The following is a 21,217-nucleotide window of genomic DNA, read 5'->3' on the forward strand; positions in this document are numbered from 1 at the left end:
AGTTAGTACTATGCCTATTCGGGTAGTTACAAAAGAGGTAAGGTACATCCATGAGCTATCCCTTACTCTAGAACATTCTATGCCTATGAGCAGTCCCGCTATCCCGGATCTGACAGCTTCTTTCTTGGACTTCAAATCAAGCAACTCAAGTAAGGCACCTTTGTGTGTCAATCTAAATATGTGAAGGATATTTTGAAGAAATTTGGTATGGAAGATGCAAAACCAATCAAGACTCCTATGGCTACCAATGGGTATCTCGATCTAGATGAGGGATATAACCCGGTTGATCAAAATCTTTGTCGTTCTATGATTGGTAGTTTGCTTTAGTTGACCGCATCTAGGCCCGACATCATGTTTAGGGTTTGCATGTGTGCACGATTTCAAGCCGCACCTAGAGAATGTCATTTGACCGCCGTCAAACGCATCTTGAGGTACTTGAAATTTACTCCAAATTTTGGTTTATGGTATCCCAAGGGTGCTCATTTTGATCTAATTGGTTTTTCGGATTCCGATTATTCCGGGTGCAAAATTGATAAGAAAAGTACTTCTGGTGGTTGTCAATTCCTTGAAAGATACCTTGTATCTTGGTCTTCAAAGAAGAAAAATTCCATGGCTCTTTTAACCGCCGAAGTGGAATATATTTCGGTCGGAAGTTGTTGTGCACAATTATTATGGATGAAGCAAACTCTTCTTAATTTTGGTGTGAAGTTTGATGAGATTATCTTATTGTGTGATAATAAAAGTGTCGTGAAAATTGCAACCAATCCGGTGCAACATTCAAGAACCAAGCATATTGATATCCGTCATCATTTTTTTAGAGATCATGTAAATAAGGGTGATATCAAAATTGATGGAATTGGCACAGATGATCAATTAGTGGATATATTCACCAAGCCTTTGGGTGAATTTCGGTTTTGCAAGTTGAAAAATGAACTAAACATCATTGACTTCTCAAATGTGGCTTGAAAACGAGTACATGAAGCATTTGGTTCTTCTATGCACCCATTGTTTTAATTTTCCAAATTTTTGAGGCATTTTTGGCTATTTATGAGTTCACTTTGATTTTACTCAATTTATTTTGATTTCTCGTTCTTACACACTCACATGAGTCTTTGGATGATGTTCATGCCTTTTTTGAGATATTTGGAATTTTATATGAGCAATGACCCCAAATTGAAGTTGGATTTGAGAAAGATCACTGAATTCTGCACAGTCTGAAACTTGGTAGCGCGGACGGTCCGCAGGTAAAAGGCGCACGGTCCACTGCTCATGGAATTTTTCACCAGAGGCTCTGCAGAAATGGAAACAGCAGATGAAATGTAAAGTGGACGGTCCGCCACAGGACCGCGGACAGCCCACTAGGTGTCAGCAGGGCAAGGCGGACTGTCCGTCAAAGGTCCGCGGATGGTCCGCGAGGCACCGGATATTCCGGTTTGCTTCGGTTACACCGGTGCTTGTACAGGGTGTCAGTGGGCACTAGCGGACGGTCCGCCAAAGACCGCGGACGGTCCGCCAAAGACCGCGGACGATCCGCCAAAGACCGCGGACGGTCCGCCCGTGCACAGATTTATGGGACCAAGCCACCCGTGGACTTATATGCCCAAGTCACTTTCCCCTTCCACCAAACCGACCAAAGACACCTCCATTGCCATCCCTTTCTCTCTCAATCACGTGGGTGAAGCTCTCAAGGGGGAGGACTTTTGGCGTGATTCCTGGATGGTACGAGCACATCCCCGGACACTCCGCGACATTCTTCACCATGTCCTCTCGGCCTCCCAGGAAGATCCTCAAGGCCACTACTTCAAAGATTAAGAAGGCTAGTGCCTCAAAAAGACAGAGGGCTGGAGATGATTCAGATGATGAAGATTACGCTCCTGCTCCTAGTGACATGGCTGCTACTTCCTCAGTCGGTGGTATTGGGGATGATTCTTTAGATGAGGATGTTGAGGGTGAGGAGGAGGATGTCACTGACCTTATGGGGCTAGATCTTCCTAGCAGACAGTGGACAACTGAGGCTTATTCCAATGCAAGGTCTGTGAATCAGTTTAACCAGCCACGTGACACCAACATCCTCTACTTCAGAACTCAGGTACAGCAAGACGTATTTTTTTGTCATATGGTTGAGAAAACAGTGTACAAACATCAGACCATAAACCTAGTTTATATGAGATCACATCTAGTCATGACTCAGTTAGTTGATAGATTTGAGCAAATGGGGTTAGCGAATTTTATGTAGCATAGATGTGATTGGAATGAGACTGTCATTCGCCAGTTCTATGCCACCTTAGAGATTAGAATAGAAGAAAAAAAATGGTGGACAACTAGAAAGAGAACCTACTATGCATCCTTTGCTCAATTTGCTGCTGTAAACCAGCTAGATTATGAGTTTCTTAAAGATGAGCAAAGTGCCAATATTGTGTTAGAAAACTCACTTGATGAGAATGACTATCTCATGTTCTATGAGCTTGATCAGTTGGGGATTCCCAGAGTTTTTGGAGGTACCCAGGGCCTTAGGCACCATCCTGCTGTGATCAACAAAATTGCTAGAGTAACCTTCATGCCCAAGAGTGGGAACAAGGATAAAATCAAAGGGTGGTACTGGAATGTGATATCTCATGTTATGCATGGAAATAGGATAAATATTATTGCTCTTATCATGGATCAGCTGGCAGATCTGAGACTCAACCTTGAGATGAACTTATATTTTGCACCATACATCATGTCAATGATCAAGGCTAAGACCAGTTTCAGAGGGGTCTGTGAGTGCAAGCACACACCATTCAGGCTGTTCAAGAATGATATTGCATTTCTTCAGAGGCCCTTGACTCCCTTCCCCGGTGATGCTATGGATGAGGAGGAGCATGAGCAGGATGATGATGATGATGAGGGTGATGTAGGTCACATGGGTGGAGATGCAGCCCAGCATGCCATGCCACCTCCACCGTCTCCAATGCATCCACAGTGGGCACCTCCTGCGGGGTATTTTGATCCACTTTACATCCGTGCAGCAGAGGATGTCTACTCAGATTGAGGGTTTAGCCAGTCAGATGCAGAACCAAATGAACTTGGGCTTTCAGAACATGCAGATGTAGATGAGTCAATATTTCAATGAGACCATGTTCTAGCCCATGATGACCCAGATGAGAGGTGTTCAGGAGAGCCTTCACTCTGACATCGCAGCTTGGGACACTCGCTTTGAGGACATGCCTTCATTTGAGCAGTTCCAGCAGCTTGAGGCTAGACAGCAGCAGTTAGAGCAGCGCTTTGACACGTTCAGTACTGCTTTCATGGGCTTCTCAGCCCACTTCTACTCGGTCTTCCCAGCACCAGTGCCTTCTCCGGAGTTTTATCCGCATCAGCCTTTCTACCCACCGCCACCGCCTCTACCGCCGATGGATGACTGACTTCTTGGCAATTGATGCCAAAGGGGGAGAAGAGCTCTTGGAGTTGGAGTGATGCATGATCTAGGGGGAGCTCATGGACTTCACTTGGAGAGTTTATTTATTTTTGCTTCTGTTGCCACTCTTGAACTATTTGTGTTGAACTCTGTGTTGCATTCATATTTATGCTTTATATCGTGCATAGACTTGATTTGTGGTTTAAACTCGAACTTGGCTTGTAATCTGTGATAAATTATGTTTGGTTGTGATTTTTCTTATCGATTGTGTTCATCTTTGTGGTTTGATGAGGTTGTGCTAACCGTTGTAAGATTATATCATATATATCTTGTACTCTTGTATGTCTCGATTTCCACTTGTAGGGGAAACTCTGTCAAAAATTTTAAATATTATGAATATGTGCTCTTGGTATTCATTCAAATCTATATGCACATATCAAGGGGGAGTTCTCTCTACTCATCGAACTTAGGTGAATTTATTCATATCATATTCTGAAATTTTCAAAATAAATGAGTAAGTTCAATTCCAAGTCCACCTTATGCCTTGTGTATAAAATTGACTTGAATTTTTTTATCACTCCAAAAGTTGTGTTGTCATCAATTACCAAAAAGGGGGAGATTGAAAGCATCTAGACCCCTAATTTGAGTTTTGGTAATTAATTACAATGGTTATGGACTAACAATTGCATTTGAGATTATGTGCATAGAATAGTCCATGGATGAATGAGGTTCCAAGGATGATCATGGAACGTTTGGAGTTGATGTGCAAAGTTCGCGCTCAAGGCAAAGGTATTATATAGGGCTTTTGCATTTTACCGGTCATAAGGTGATTAGTGGATGAAATATGACCGGATTTATTGGATAGATAGCCGTACTATCAAGAGGGGTCTTTGCACTCGTTCTTGATGGGTCTCTAGTGCTATTTTGCTCAAAATGTCTAGATACATGCATGAGGGCCAACTTCGGTATAGAATTTGAAAACAAGGTTTGAAAAACTTGTGCTGACTGCCTAAGTGCGGATGGTCCGCCATACACTCGAGAATTCGTCCAGAGACTATGTTTCTCTGGTTGGGCTGAAAGTTAGAATAGCGGACGGTCCGCCCCTGGGATACGGACGGTCCGCCGGTATGTTGCCGAAATCATCCAGAGACAAGGTTTGTTTCTGGTAAAAGAGGGAATTAAACGGCGGACGGTCCGCCCCTAGGGTGCAGACGGTCCGTCGGTCACTGATGAAACTTGTCCAGAGAGATTGTCTCTCTGGTGGGCTTCGAGGTTTGAACGGCGGACGGTCCGCCGTTCACTTTTCAAAAACGTCTAGAGACTATTTCTGTCTTTGGTGGGTTGGAAACCATAACCGCGGACGGTCCGCCCATCGGGCGCGGACAGTCCGCCCGGACTGTAACGGCTAGTTCTAACACACAATTGTTGCACTCTTACTCACTGGTTTATAAGGGCGGACAGTGCAGTTTTTGAACCGCGGACGGTCCGCGATTACGCCGAAAAGAGTGTAACGGCTAGTTTTTCAGGGAAACTCTATATATACCATTTGGCCGGCCATGTGAGGGCTCTCTTGGCCATTTTGGACAGCATACTTGACACATTTGATTTGGTCTTCCTCTCTCTCTCACACACACATTCTTGCTTAGAGATTTCATTCTTGAGAGTGTGAGAGCATCTAAGTGCATTGCATCAAGAGTTTGAGTTTTGTGGCACTAGGAAAACTTCAAGCAAGCGTCACCGACTTGTTACTCTTGGGAGTTGCCGCTCCCTAGACGGCTTGGAGAAGTGGATTTCGTGGAGCACCTCCAAGGAGATTGTTGAGGAGCCCCGAAATTGGTAGTGAGAGATTTGTGCTAACCTCACCGGAGTGGTGAAGAGCAACTCTAGTGGAATCGAGGTGTGGAGTGGTTCTTTGATTCAAGCCGGCTCAAGATCAAGAGGTTTCTTGATAGAGGAGTGGTTGATTCTTGGAATCCACCTCAACATGGATTAGGGGTGACCGGCAAGTCATCGACACCACGAGAAAAAATTCTTGTGTCAAGCTCGGTTAATTCCTTTGCTCCCTTTAATTTTTGCATTTACTTTGAGCAATTTACTTCACTAGAGCTTGATTTGTATCTTGCCATCCTATGTTGCGAATCCAAGTTAGAAATAGTAGTAGCATGACATAGGGCTCTCTTGTGTTACTAATTAAAATTTTCTAGTATTTGTGTTTTTAGTTCTAAACCGACTATTCACCCCTTTCTAGTCTGTGTTCTTGATCCTATACGCTGCCGGCCGCTCCTCCCACCTACCACCTCTCGCCTCGAAGGACGCTCCCTCTGGAACCCTAACTCCAGTAGCTCGAGCAGCAAGCGGCAAGCGGTAGCGGCGGGATGTAGTTGGCTTTCTGCGACAGGTTGTATTGCGCCTGTGCACGTAACCCTTGACATTTACTCCCTTCGAACCCTTTTCTTAGGCATATCGCTCTGTTCAGCTAGTTTGTCAGCCAGCCAACCAGCAGTATTTTTCTGTCACACCAAATCAGCATCAGTCACCAGTCAGCAGCCAGCCAGCAGTACTTTTCTCTTACAATAAATCAGCACCAGCTACCAGCCACATTCAGTCGAAGAGAACGTTGTTTTTCAGAAAGCAATATATAGGCCATGTTTAGTTTCCAAAAAATCTTCTACAATATCCGTCACATCAAATCTTTAGACACATGCATAGAGCATTAAATGCAGTTATAAAAAATAACTAATTACACAGTTTAACTGTTTCATACGAGATGGATCTTTTAAGTCTAATTAGTTCATAATTAGACATTAATTGTCAAATAACAACGAAATGTGCTACCGTACTAAAATCCATTTTTTTCGCGAACTAATTGTAGCAATAAGCCACAAGGCGTATGCAATACCTAGGCGTGAATTAATTAGTTTGGAGAGAATACGAAGCAGTTTTGCATGGCGAAAGAGTAGAAAGTGACGCCATGCTGGCCAATAAACAATTCTTTATATTAGTGATATGCTACTAGAATACATCTTTCTCCGCTCTAAACCCACGCGCAGTGTATACGAGTTTGGTATTTTCACGTATGCACCAATTTATCCCTCCCTCTCTCTCCGGTACCGCTTCGGCTTCCGCCGCCGGCCGGAGTGGAGCACTCCTTCTCCCTGAGCTCATGGATGTTCATCTTATGCTGCCTACACTCCTAGCCAATTGATGATTTTGTTGAACTTGGGCCATGTTTAGTTCTCACCCTATAAACCCCATAAACGCAAAAAAAACGTTGCATCAAATATTTCGACATATGCATAGAGTACTAAATGAAGTCTATTTACAAAACTTTTTGCATGGATGGGCTGTAAATCGCGAGACGAATCTAATGAGCCTACTTAATATATGATTTGCAACAGTTATGCTATAGTAACCATTCACTAATTATGGATTAATTAGCATCATTAGATTCGTCTTGCGATTTACAACTCATCTATACAAAAGGTTTTGTAAATAAACTTCATTTAGTACTTTAAATTAGCAAGATTCTTTGGAAAAAAATTACATTTCAACTAAACGGAGCCTTGATTTGCGACCATAGGCCTGCGTCAGCGGCAATAGCAGGCCTGCGCCCGCACGCGGCAGCAGACCGCGGCAGCAGGCAAGCGGCAGACCGCGGCAGGGGCCTGCGCCCGCGGCAGCAGAAAGGCAGGCAGCGCCTCCTCTGCTCCGGTCGACCGTGCGGCAGTGGGATCAACTCCGGCGGGGCTAGGTGATAAGGACACGGCTATGATGCTCGAGATATGTCCCAATCTTTCACGATACTAACAACAAGCAAATCAACTGATCTCTTATCACTTTCTATTGTCTGCCAAACACGGTCCTTTATTTTATTTTGGTGTAGTGGCAATACTGGTATTGATTAACAATTTATAATATAGCACAAGGAACAGTACTAGATCATCCCTCAGCCAGCAGCTATCAACCCACGGAAGAATCCAGACAACAGCAATGTTCTCACGAGAAATAGAGTAGAGATTACTTTATTTTCCCAACCAATGAGAGGACAGATGATATATTGCAATATATACAATCTCACGCCAAAACCAGTCTGTTGATGTGCCAACACAAGGAAATAGCGGTATAACGGACAAAGATAAATTCACTCTGAATGATTAACCACCCACCAACAGCAGCTAGCAATGATAGAAGGGATCGGCTTACAGCAGATGCGCAAACCAAATCCTAGATAGATCTTTCACCCGCGGCCACGATGAACCACGATCAGAAGATGGGGATCCACTGAAGAATCCGAAGTAGCGCACCCAGGAAACAATCCTGATCACGCTCCCAGTCGATCCAGAAGAATTGGCAAGGTAGATGAGATCGGCGTCTCGCTGTTCGTAGGAGAAACCCTAGACGAGAGACACAAATAAAATCCAATATAATCTCCTACATGACCAAACCAGCCCTATAAGAAAGGCACGCAGGCCCTTGACTCAGGTCCCACAAGCACAGGTGCACGCAGGCACCTAACATATTCGGACTACACTTCCATAATTAAACTAACTAGCTCCTGCGTGATGAACCCATAAAAATATAATATACCAGCCAGATGGCTAATACCGTGATATGCTTGCACCACTTTAAAGCTAATATAGATATAGCGTCCATAATTAAGTTGGATCTGCACCTGTGATCTTGACATGCAGGGAGCCAATATTGACATATTTTCCTGTCTTCATCTTCTCTACTTTCGTGAGAAAATTAGAACCCATAAAAATTCCTTTAGTTAGCTGGCATCCAATAGAACATAGTCCTTGTTTCTGGCATTGTATTTCATCGGAACAAAGTGTTCCAAACTGAATATCAGGATACTTCAAAATATTGCCAGCTCTAATATTTGAATCATCAAAAATAATTTTGGCGTCCATATCTAAAGTAACTTGATGAACCTTGGGCTCATCATTCTCCCTCCCTTGAAACAAAGCCGTCCTCGGCTTTGAGATATGCTCACAAGGCTCTATACTTTGATTAGGAAACACCTCAACCTTATTTGCAGTAATCACATTTTCCATCCTCGTGGTGTCTGCATGTGCCAAAAATTCAGAGATAGATGGGTTATTACTTGCAACCTTCACTGCAACTTCAGACTCCTTACAATAGATGTTAGTGGCCATTGGAGAAAAAATGGTCACGCCATCTTCTGTTGTATTCTTAGCCATTTCAGAATTACAACAGGAAATTATTAATTTTCTAATATCAGCCTGCAAATCCTCCGAACTAGTTTCAGGAACAACAGATGTTAACATTGGAACGTCTTGAGTGGGAGCAGAAACACCCACATCATTCTTTCCCTCTGAACATAGAGCCGTCTTCAGCTTTGGAGAAAATTCAGTAGCCTTTATCTTTATTTTCAAAGTAGCAAAAACCTCCACATTAATAGCAGTATCCGACATCGGTTTGAGGACATGATGAACTCCCTTGTGCACAAATGAATAATGATTGAAACGACCACCATGTGTTGCATCAACATCAAATTGCCATGGTCTTCCCAACAACAAATGACAAGCATTCATAGGAACAACATCGCAGTCCACAGTGTCCATATAATTCCCCACTGAAAAATTTACTCTCGCTCTATGAGTAAGTTTCAACGTGCCACATTGATTCATCCATTGCATGTAGCGAGGCGTAGGAAGCCTCCACGTAGACAAGGACAAGGCATGTACTAAATCTGAGCTAATAGCATTAGTGAAACTACCACCATCAATAATTAATTTGCATACCTTGTCTTAGATTTTGCACTCTGACCGAAAAATATTGGAACGCTGCCCCTTCATATCAACGATTGTGCCATCACCACACACCTCATGTGACATCAAAGACAAACCATCTGAGACAACATTAGTATCATCAATTTTAATTTCAGATTTAGTATCACAAGGAGAAGCACCAGAATCCAAGCCGGATGCTAAAGAAAAAATCATCACTCTCATATACAACTTGCACTTCGACCACAAGCACTTCAACCTTCTGCAACAACTGAGAATCTTCATTTTGTATTGCTTTCGAGCTAACAAGTGACACGGTAGCAAAAGCTTTTTGGGTAACAGCTGCAACAACCTTTTTAATGGCATCAGATGAATAAACAAATTGTTGTCGGAGCAAAACCTTCATATCTTCCCATGTCCGACAAGGGTCATCCACATCAAGCCACCATTGCAAAACATCTTTAACAAATGTCTCTTCAGCATAATACATCTTGACAACTGAGCTAAATCCACGGCCCGCAAAGAAATTCTCCATGGCATCTTGCCAAGCAAAGTATTCACTTGGACTTGTTGCGAGAGATAGCTGTGGCATAAATTTCATCTCATCGAGCAAATAAAGTTGATCCATCACAGATCAATAGCAATAATTTCAAAAGTACCGTGAACAACCTGTCTCTGAATACCAACTGAGAATCTTCATTTTGTATTGCTTTCGAGCTAATAAGTGACATGGTAGCAAAAGCTTTTTGGGTAACAGCTGCAACAACCCTTTTAATGGCATCAGATGAATAAATAAATCATTGTCGGAGTAAAAACTTCATATCTTCCCATGTCCGACAAGGGTCATCCACATCAAAGCCACCATTGCAAATCATCTTTATTAAATGTCTCTTCGGCATAATACATCTTGACAACTGAGCTAAATCCACGGCCCGCAAATAAATTCTCCATGGCATCTTGCCAAGCAAAGTATTCACTAGGACTTGTTGCGAGAGACAGTTGTGGCATAAATTTCATCTCATCGAGCAAATAAAGTTGATCCATCATAGATCAATAGCAATAATGTCAAAAGTACCGGGCACATATTGATAGTACTGCAATTATGGTGAAGGGACAGCGTTCCAATATATTTCAGTCTGAATGCAAAATTCAAGATAAGGTATGCAAGCTCATTATCGATGGTGGTAGCTTTACAAATGTTGTTAGTTCAGATTTAGTGCACGCATTGTCCCTATCTACTCGGAGGCTTCCAAAACCGCGTTATGTGCAGTGGATGAACCAAAGTGGTACACTGAAAATTACTCACAAGGCTCGAATAAAATTTTCAGTGGGAAATTATGTTGACTCCGTGAACTGTGATGTGGCACCAATGAGTGCATGCCATTTATTGCTTGGCAGACCATGGCAGTTTGATCTTGATGCGACACATAAAGGCCATTCCAACTGTTATTCATTTGTGCATAAAGGTGTGCATCATATTCTAAAGCCAATGAAGGAAAGTGATATTAAGGCCCATGTTTTTGCTGGTGCAACAAGGAAGAAATCTGGTGTATACAGTACCTCAAAGTCGAGGACGGCTTTGGTTCAAGAGGGAGAGAATGGTGTGGAAATTTCTACTCTAAATGCTGCTCCTAGTGAGTCTGTAGTCAGCTGCAAGGAGCCGATCCAATTGGGTTCCATCTCTAATATTCTTGGGAAGAATGTGGCGATGACAAAAGACACTCTTGCTGCAAAGAAGGTTTCGAAGATCACTGTAATAAAGAAGCCAGTTGAGATTACGCCAAAGCCGAGGACGGCTTTGTTTCAAGGGGGAGAGGATGATGAACCCATGGCTCCTCAGGCTTCAGCTATTATATTTAGGAAGAATTCCAATGTGGCAAATATTTCTATTCCAATTGAATTACTAAAAAATAATTTGGAAGATCATTCTTATATGAAGCTTGGTGATTTTTATATTGACCTGAATCGTGTCAAGGAGGTCAAGAACAGCAAAGTCGGACTGACCTTTATGGGAAATAATCTACTCAAGAAACTAGAAGATAAGATGAAGTGGAAACCAAGTATTATTCAGTTTGGTTCCATGCCGGCTACTGAGCTCACGTGAAGATGCATCATTTATTATATTTCACATATATAGTAGCCGCAATATTTTATTACTTAATTATTTTATAGCACGTCATTTGAGTCCTAGGTAATTGGTCACGTACGTAATGGTTTTGGGATAGCTAGTTGGTCACGTACGTGGTGGTTTCCATGTGTTGGTCGAGTCCAACCAGGTGGTGTGTGTGCGTTGAGTCCAAGTCAGAGTTGAGGCCTGCGTGCCTATATTAGAAGTCATCTTCTGTAATAGGAGATTAGATTGGAATATATTTGTGTCTCTTGTCTAGGGTTTCTCCTACGAACGAGAGAACATCTGATCTCATCTACCCTTCCGATCCCTCTCGGATTTGTGTGGAGCGCGTGATCGAGTTGCTACATCTCGGGCGCGTCAGCTTGGATTTCTTGGTGAGATCCCTCCTCTTCTGATCGTGAGTTGCTACTCACGGGTGGAAGGACCTGCTTGTGATTTGGATTGCAGTTGTTGTAAGCCAGATCCATTATTTATCTATTTATCTTGGTGCAAGCTTTGATATTGGGAAGATTTTTGTTCTCTCTCTTGCGTGGAATCAAATCTGTTTGTGAGTTTGCGGCTTGTTCTTGTGAATCAAATCTGCTCGTGAGTTTGCGGCTTGTTCTTGTGAACCAAATTATCATTATTCTATCCTGGTCAATCTGTGCACTATTGAACTTGGTTTCGCTGCCTGAGTTTCAGATTTGACAAATAATACTGCTAGCGTTGCTACTTAATTATATTCAAAGAGACTTGTGGATGCTATCCTGTGACACAATATACTTTTGATTCGTGTGTGCTATTCAAGAGCTGGGAACCGGGTGCTATTTAGAACAAAGGAAAATATTTGTTATCGGGTTACTGGTTGTCTGCTTGTTTGCTGCGGCTGCTGCTGTTGAACACAAAAGATTATTGATTAATTTATTTTAATTGCTGCGTGCTTGGAAAATAAGTTCCTTATCTTATTGGTTTGTACTGTGAAAGATCGGACACATTCCCGGGCATCGTAGGCGTGTCCTTATCACTAGGGTTCCTGAGTGGCGCGCCGTGACATACTATATGAGAGAGAGGGAGAGGGGCAAATAGGTCCTTATGTGAAAAATCCAAACTCGTATACGCTACGTGTGGATCCAAAGTGAATGTATTCTAGTAGCATATCTCGAATATGAAGAATTATAGTATCCAACTTTTAAATTGTAATGGCACCAATCCAATTAACCCTAATAAAAAGGCGGCTACTTGGGTGCAATCAGGCCAATTGTGCAAGCGTGCAAGCAGCTGTTGTGATGTGTCCGATGACTATCCAACGGTGACATACTTTTTTACACATAAACCCTCCCAGCACACCATCAGAGATGCAAAACAAAAATACGAAAACCCCCTTGGCAAGATTAATCCCAATCGTAATCGGTGTGGTGTTCACTCGTTCAACCGCCGCCGGCCTGCCTCCATCCGAGCGCTGCCGCAGCTCGCCGGAACTCGGCCGCCGGCCTGCCTCCATCCGAGCGCTACCGCAGCTCGCCAGAACTCGGCCGCCGCGCACCACTTTCCTCCTCCTCGTTGCTCCACAAGGCTACAGGCTGCCGTGCCCGCCATCAGGCCTTGGAGCACCGCCGACGCAGCCCCTAGGATGGAGGACGCCGCCCGCCATCAGGCCTCGGAGCGCCGCCACCGTGGCCCCTAAGAGGCTAAGATGCAGGACGCCTTGACCCCTATGATGCAGGGCAACGCCTTGACAAGTTCGTTGTCTGGCATCCTCCAGATGCCCCAGGTCTTGGCCACAAACTTCTTTCCCTGCCGTTGTCAAGGGCACTCCGTGGGCAATAACTGCTTCATTTTCATTCTATGATTTTGGAGGACGCAACATGGAGGTGGTAGTTGCTGTAATCCTTGTTTGTGCAGACAAAATTGTTGTTCCTGCCATTGTAATGAACATCTATACAACTTTGACGCACTGTAAAATTGAGTATGTACATCAGTTTTGTGTCACTAATAAAAATCGGCTTGTGAGAATGCTCCCTGCTTCGATAATGCAAGATTGTTTTCTCTCTTATGTTAGCTAAATTCAGAGAATTGAGAAGCATAGATGCATAGTGTGTGTATGTGTTTGCAGACATCAATCGAGTTATGAGAATGAAAGAGTGATCAAGAATGAAAATAGATGATCTTTTGCCTCAGCAATCGAGTTGTATGTATAGGTAACATGCTGCTGCTGCATATGAAATAAGAGCAGAGAAGGCAGGAAGTTGGGACAGGTGTTACAGTGGAGGAATTCTTGAATACAAATGTGTTCCAGGATCCAAAGAGAAAATAAAACTATAGAATTGACATAGCATCCAAATTGTTTTTGGCATCTAAAAAAATATAAGTGCACATTATTTTAGCAAATCATCCTGAAAGTGTAGCACTAAACACATTGCTTCATTGCCACAGGTAAATGCGAGCATGTTTGAGCCGCTGCTTCAGCTCCCCTTGTTTGGGCAATTACGCCTATTATGCCCAACTTCATCCATTATTATACGACTAACTATTCTCCTCCTGCAGCAAATAGGATTTAGCATTAATCATTCCGCGTTGTTCACCTGATGCAAGAAGCATGATCGTTGTTTCACCTGAGCCGGGCGCACGTAGGCGATGAGCTGATCGTTGAAATTAAAACCAGTGGACGCAGGTTCCAATACCGCAGCAGGGACCCACACCGACCAGAAGCCTGAACTATCGAGTCTGAGGAAGTGGTGCGCGGCAGCCGAGTGGTGGCCGGCGGCCGAGTTCTGGCGACCTGCGGGAAGAGACAGAGTGTCCTCCGTCTGTGCCCAGCCAGAGCTCGTTCTTGTGGTTGGATGGAGGGCGGCGGCGGCACCTCGTCACGCCGAACCGTGGAGATTACGTGATCACCAGGCACATGAACTCACGAACCGGTGAGGATGAGGTATAGTATTTGGAGGGGGCTTGTGCAAAGTGTACATGGGGCGGATCTGCTGGTGCGGGAGGGTTCTTCTGCAAAATTTACATGCACTGTTCGATGGGGGATCGGAGGCCTAGCAAGCGTTGCTTGCAGCCTTGCACGGTTGTGCTACTTGCACTCCAGTCGGACCCTAATAAAAATGTCTGGACTCTGGAGGGAGTGCGCTGTTAAGCTGTTCGGCATTGTATTGTATTTGGGCAGTTCAATTTTGGCCCAACTATTTGGGCTTTTGGGCTGACTAGTCTCGTTGTTAGAAATTGGACACCTTTAGGAAGCCCGCATAAACCCTCGCCGTCGGCCCCGATCCCTTCCACAGGGCCGGCGGCGGCGCGCTCGCCGAAGCTGGTAGGTGCGCGTGCTCCCTCTCCCTCGCTTCTCCCTCCTTGACTCTCCTAGGATTGTAGCGAGCCTAATTTTTCTATATTAACGTTTCAATTGATTGGCTGCAGGCTGCTTCTTCGCAGGGGAGTGCGAGCTTAATCGGCCACCATGGATGGTAAAAGAACTTTGTCTCTTTCATTTCCCCAACCCTCCTGGTTACATGCACTGTGATGTGTCGGTATTGGGGTTGGGGAGTTGGTTGCGGTTGAGATTATCATAAATGCTCGGCGAGCTAGTGTGTCGAACCCTTGTGCTAACATGGCCATCGGCCATGTTAGATTTGGGTCAGAAATTACAGCTCTAGCATATAATCTGGAATTATGGTTGCAATTGCACAGTGGTGAAGTTTCATTACAGGAGTACGGAAGGGGAACGATGTGCAGCGTTGCTACAGCAAATTGAACAAAATAGCTGTCCTATTTACAAATGGATTGAGGCGTACATGATAAAAGGCTGCCCTTTTCGCTGATTATGCATTAAGTAGATCGATGCTATCAAAAGAAGCAGGGAAACAATTAGAATAATCATACTACCACACAGCTTTGCTGAATTGTATCACAGTTCACAGCTTTCAATTGTGTGCCCTGAGTATTGCTTCTGCTTCATGTTGTCAATTTCTCATGACTATTTTTTCAAACAGTCGATAAGCAAGAAACAATGGAGGAGACCATCCTTGTTGGTGATGATCTCATGCGAGGGCCACCATCACCTGTCATACCGAAAGAGATTGCATCACATGTCCTTGAAGGTGTTGAGCTTTGTGATGGTATACTAAGGAATCTTTTCTTATGTGAGTAATTGCTTTTTTCTTACATCGATATCATGTTTCTCTTATTCCTTGTGCATTTATGTGGAAAAATGTTCTGAGAAAAACATCATTTCTGTTCTCCAGGCCTACAAATAAATGATATTGAGCCATTCTGCCAAGATGAAATTGTGCTATACCAACAATGTGCTGAGAAAAGGGTTAGTTATATTAAAACCATTTGCCTGCTATCTGATTTTGTTTGGTGTTTATTCAACCATATAGCATTGTATCTTATTATAACAGGACAAGGAAATAAGAGAACAGATGCAAGATAGTGAATATAAACTGGGTTTTTCAATGCCTCTGGAACAAGCAATGGTGAGAGCTACCCAACTCCAATCAGAAGTCACACTGCTAGAAAGGTAGTTTAGTGACTGATGATTTTGCCTGTTATACTACCACATCCTCATCATGTCATGAGTCCTGTCTCCTAGATGAACATTCAGGTTTTTTTTCTTTCTCATAAGAGATTTAGGAGCTGTACTGGATTGATCCACTTAACAACAAATGTCTTTATGCTGAATGCTTTTTTTTTCCACGGTTATTTCCAGTTTGAACTAGTAAACCAGAGAGGGAACAGGAGAAAAGTGGCAGGCAGGGGCGAAACTACGTTTATGGTGCCTGGTGCACTGGCACCAGGGTACAAACGAATTGTTCTACTATCAATGCTAGAATTCACCGGTGCTTAGAGTAAAATACTAAGTAGTGCACCAGGGTTATTTGAGCTCTAGCTTCGCCCCTGGTGGCAGGTGCATGGGAGCATAGTCTCTGACTTCACCCTTGATCTGTTAATCCATTTGATGATTAGCAGAAGGCAGCTCTTTGCTTTTATCATGCTTTGACGGTTATCATCATAACTATTAAACTTAACTGGCATTATGATATTATTAGCAAGGTTTATGTGGGAAATGAGCCCTGCATGAGCAAAAACTTATACGACTCTACTGGGGGTGAATTGGGTAGTTTGTGGAGAGATAGAGATAGTAACCATGCTGAGAATGCAGACAAAAAGTTATATTCAGTAACTCTCCAATGTAGTACGAGGCTAGTGTGCTTTTACCACCCTAAACATTCAAGCTCTTCATGAGTAATAATGGATTGCAACACAATGCATGTTAGTTTTATTCTGCCAAATACATAATTGCTTATTTTCTTATACTTCATACTTTCAGACTAAATTGCTACCCTACCTCATTGAGCTTGGTGGCTGATGCCAACAGAATCATAAAAAATACTAATATACAAGGTGCTGTTTCGGTACACTTAAGTACTTTTAGATTGATTAGTTGCACAGTTCCTGCTTGGAGTGCTATAGGAAGTAGATTTTTAGACCTTCATATGCACACTGATTATTCATTCCGATGAGTAGTTTTTATTCTGGTGTTCCACAGGCTTATGAGTAACACCTGACCGTCCAAAAGAGTCACCAGTTAAACTACTTGCTGATGATGTTTTAGCGTAGTACCTATTGTTTCTCTTTTATAAGTCATATTTTGCTAAGCACAGGAATTAGTAAGTCACAAACAAAAAAGAATGTAGATTGACATGGCCAGGGTATCCTTGGTTTTGAATCTCTTGGGCCTAAGAGAGAATAGTTAGTGTGGATGTTACTCATGAATGCTGAGAGGTCAAAGTAAAGCTCTAAACAAAACAGGGCAAAAGAGAGAAAAAGTTACCAAACCTGCATTTGAATCTGGTATTTTAAAATAATATTAGGAAAGGAAACATTCAGGCATTACATTTTAAAATGGAGGCCTTGTGTTGGTAAGATACATTTTTTTTCTGAAAGACTGTTAAGATACATTTTTTAATGTACTGTTAGTTACAGTAGAGTAAACAGCAGGAATCCTGAATCGTAATGAATTTCCTATTAGTTCATTCACAAGTCTTTAAATTCTGCTTGTGTGGGGGTCTTATACTTCTCTGTAGGCGCATGATTCTTGCAAGTGGACTTGAGGGTATGGAAGGATTTCGGCAGAGATGGAGCTTGCACGGACAGCTTGAAGATACAAGGTAATTATTTTGACTTGCGCTCATTCTGGCCTTTATAATGCAAAGTTCTGCCTTGGAAAAATAAACCATGAGAATGTAGTGGGCTTCAAAATTCAGATTCATGGAATGATAATAACTCAAAGTCGGCAGCTTCTTAATTTACATACAAATAATGTATCTAAGTTACCAAATCACATGATCAGCTTGTGTTTTCTGTTCTACTTTACAATCTCGTCCTTGCAGAAAAAGACTTGAGGCACTGAACCATGGCATTGGGAAAAGAGAGAACCAAAGTTCTATGCGGGAAGCGACAAAATCAGCTCCAGCTGGGAGGAGGTGGTTCTTTTGGTAGGTTAGTATCGTGTTTCCCAAGGTGTTGAAACTATAGCTTAAGATATATTAATTGCAACCTCACTCGCTTATTAATTTCTGCAATACTGTACCCCCAAACCAGCCATTTTATTCGCTAGAGGCTCTACCTCAACTTCGATGCTGCTGTCTCTTGTGGAAACGAGGGAACGAGAGCTTATCGAGGACTTCAATTTCAACTACCTGCTGCATCAAGGAAGTGGATTCATATTGTCTTGAGCTTGCTAATAAATGGAGCATGCACGGAAATGACCAACTGCAAATGAAATATTATAGATATAACACATCTTATTTCAGCACTAACTACAAAGATATAAACATAAGATATAGGAAATTATGTACAGACACCGTGGCTAACAAACTGGGAAAATACCTGAAATTCATCATGAATTCATGTGCCATACAAATATTTTGGAAAAATACAAATGTGCAACTCTTACACCTAACATCTTACACTTCAGGAATAGCTAAAGTTTTTCCATCTTCTAGTAAGAGCAACTCCAGTAAGGACCCTATTTGAGTCCCTAGTTTTAAAGTAGGGGCTAATTGTTCAAAAACTCACTCCAACAGAACCCCTACTAGAGTCCCTGTAGTATAGGGAGGCACTCAAATTTGCCCTCCCAGCCCCATCTCCCACGGGTGGCTTGGGGCCCCCTACTTGACGCCGCCGCCGCTACTTCTCCACGGCTGCTCCTCCCCTGTGCTGTGCACCTCCGTCTCGCCCAAGCGCATGCCCGCCCGCGCCGCTGCGGCCCCGCGGCCGACCAGAGCGGCGGAGCTCCGAGCACGGCAGCCTCGCTCCTTCGCGCCGCCGCCGCGGACCGGGACGGCAGCGACGCCCCTGCTCCTCCGTGCGGCCGCTCGAGCCCACCACGCCACACCGCCGCACGGGCCGGCCGCCTAGTCCCCGCTCCTCTCCTCCGCTCCGCCGCACGGTCACGCCACCCGCTGCTCCGTGCGGCCGCACATGCCTACCGCCCGAGCTCGTGGTGCCGCCGCACTGGCCGGTCGCCGCGTCCCCGCTCCTCCGCTCCACCGCACGGGCCGGCCGGCGCCCGAGCTCGCTGTCCTCTGTGCCGCCCGAGCCGGCCGGCCGCCCGAGCTCGCCATCGTAGGATTAGATGGGGCAGTGACTGGGAAAGAGGAGGAAGAAAGGAGTCAGGGAGAGAAGAGTGGGTAGGTCCCACCTGTCATGAAAGAAAAAGAAAATAGACACTGATGTGATGTGTGGGTCCTACTAGTCATAGTAAAAAAAGGTGCTGCAAGTGGAGGTTATTACTGGAGTTGGAAATAAAATTATAGCCCAAAAAAACTAGGATCAGCCCCTACTTAAAAAAGTAAGGGCATGAAGTAGGGCTCTGCTGGAGATGCTCTAATGAAACAAATCCAAATGGATACTATGAATACTTCAAATCACAATGAGCAGTCTGACCAGGAGCTTGTTCTCTCTGGGCTAAAGCTGAGCAGTGCGAACACTATGCGCATATGCTTGAGGCATACTCCCTTCTCATTATCTGAAAATAAATGCTTACACGATGAATGTACTAATAGGAGTACCTAGGGGCCATTTAGTTGCAAACGCGAAAATTTTTGGATGTCACATTAATAGTTTGACCAGATGTCGGGAGGGTTTTTCGGGCATTAATTAAAAAACTAATTTCAGAACTCACTTGGAAACCACGAGACGAATCTTTTGAGGCCTTTGATCGCGTCATTAGCACATGGGGGGTTACTGTAGCACTTATGGCTAATCATGCATTAATTAGACTTAAAAGATTCGTCTCGTTATGTACATCCAAACTGTGTAATTAGTTTTGTTATTTAATTACATTTAGTGCTTCATACATGTGTTTAAAAGGGAGGTGAAAATTTTTAGGAACTAAACGGCTCCAATATTGCAATTCTTCTATAGCAGGAATAACATGAGTGCGAATAGCATTTAGAGCATGTAGACATGTATTATCAATTTTTTATTTAAAGATATAATCCCATATAGTCATGAATAGAATTATAAATGTGTGTTCAAAGGCACTGACACCTCAACGCACATTGAGGAGAGCCGGAGGATGGATGCGCGTGTCCACTATCTGTATGGTAGGAAGGCGGATAGGTCACACGGCCTGTGCCACCTTCGTCCGTTGGAGAAGAACAGATGGGGTGGAGTTGGGGAGGGACCAGAAAAGTTAGTGCGCACAGACAACGATGATGAAGCGGCAGGACTGAGTTTTGGTTGACTGGGAGTGTGACGGGCTTGTGATAATTTAGCCACTAACATCATCTCGATTGGGCGCACGAAATTAGGGAGGTAGTTCCTCTACAGAGAGACTTCCCTCACTAAGAGCAGGGTTAATGATTCCGCGGGTAGCCGGCTGGAATGACTGACGCGATAGCAGTGGATCCCACTGCATTTAATGCTCAGAAAAATGGGGCAGTCAATAGGAGACATGTGCATGCAAGCGGCAGCCAACAGGAGCAGGTTGGAGGGTTTATCCGCCCGCTCCAGCGGACGTTTCGTGAGTCGCTTGTGTGGTTCTCTCTCCTACTTTCTCTCCCCTGATTTTGCCGGCTCCCAGCTCATTATAATACTTGTTCTAACGCGTAGACCCACTGCACTTGAGCCTATGTGTCAGCGGGTGAGTCCCTCTGCAGTAGTGCAGAGGAGACTCATTCGCGAAAAGATTGGATGCTAGTTTTGACCACTTTTGGACCAAGTTTAATTTTGTTTTGTTGGTTTTAGATGTTTAGGCTCAAGAGGTGAGGCTATTGCGCTCTTTTCTCACGGCGAACGATCTGCCATCTGATTCTCTGTGCTCTCTATGGGGCTCACGCTAAGTAGGACCAAATGTTAGTTAAATTAGGACCAAATGTTAGTTAAATGAACAGGCAGGAAGTGTACTCCCTCCGTCGTGCATTTTTAGAGTTCAAAATTGTCTTAAAATAAATGCATCTTTAACTACGAGGCAACCTAACTCTAGTTCTCTTCGTAAAGTACAATGATTACACATTTACACCAACCCACCTCTTAAATCAAAATGACAAAATTTTAGTCACCTCTATTTGGATCAAGTGACTAAAGTTCCAAATAAAGTGATTAAAATAAGGGGCATGCCCACTCAAGTACTCCTTTTAACTTCTTTTAGCTACTCTTTGGGAGCTAATGGGACTAAAATAATTTTAGTCACTTTAGTCATTTTGTTTGGAACTTTAATCCCTAAAGTGACTAAAAGTTTAATCACTTTGCTTTAGAAGGTGGGACCCAAATAGAGCCTAGAAGTGCATTTATTTTAGAACGAGTAGACGAAGCACGGTGTGTGGAGCGTGCTGCAAGTCTGGATGACTGCACGTGGCATGGTACACGGTCAAGACTAGGGTCTACGCACGTCAGCGGCCAAATGCCGTTCGAACCCGAATGAAGCATGGTATTGCGGGCGACCACAATGCG

General features: G+C 43.7%; 1 protein-coding gene and 1 long non-coding RNA gene across 6 annotated transcripts; one reads left to right on the top strand and one right to left on the bottom strand.

Moving 5' to 3' along the window:
• Positions 1-13,402: 13,402 nt before the first annotated feature.
• On the bottom strand, positions 13,403-14,023 carry LOC120673739. Its single transcript, XR_005674824.1, has 2 exons — positions 13,873-14,023; positions 13,403-13,798 (listed from the first exon to the last, which is right to left on the bottom strand). It is a non-coding gene; the product is annotated as an uncharacterized LOC120673739 (long non-coding RNA).
• Positions 14,024-14,457: 434 nt separating this feature from the next.
• On the top strand, positions 14,458-18,195 carry LOC120673740. Of its 5 annotated transcripts, none has more exons than XM_039954730.1 (8): positions 14,458-14,574; positions 14,675-14,721; positions 15,247-15,396; positions 15,499-15,572; positions 15,658-15,776; positions 17,344-17,427; positions 17,650-17,758; positions 17,861-18,195. In XM_039954730.1, exons 2-7 carry the CDS (start codon positions 14,715-14,717, stop codon positions 17,756-17,758), a joined length of 543 nt encoding a protein of 180 aa, XP_039810664.1. In that variant the 5' UTR covers positions 14,458-14,574; positions 14,675-14,714; the 3' UTR covers positions 17,861-18,195. The 5 variants fall into 5 exon arrangements, with proteins under 5 accessions (XP_039810664.1, XP_039810665.1, XP_039810666.1 ...); XM_039954731.1 differs by having other exon boundaries at positions 14,460-14,570; XM_039954732.1 differs by lacking the exon at positions 14,675-14,721 and having other exon boundaries at positions 14,469-14,570.
• The last annotated feature ends 3,022 nt before the right edge of the window (positions 18,196-21,217 follow it).

The sequence above is a fragment of the Panicum virgatum genome, chromosome 5N, assembly GCF_016808335.1.
Source record: "Panicum virgatum strain AP13 chromosome 5N, P.virgatum_v5, whole genome shotgun sequence".
Lineage (NCBI taxonomy): Eukaryota > Viridiplantae > Streptophyta > Magnoliopsida > Poales > Poaceae > Panicum > Panicum virgatum.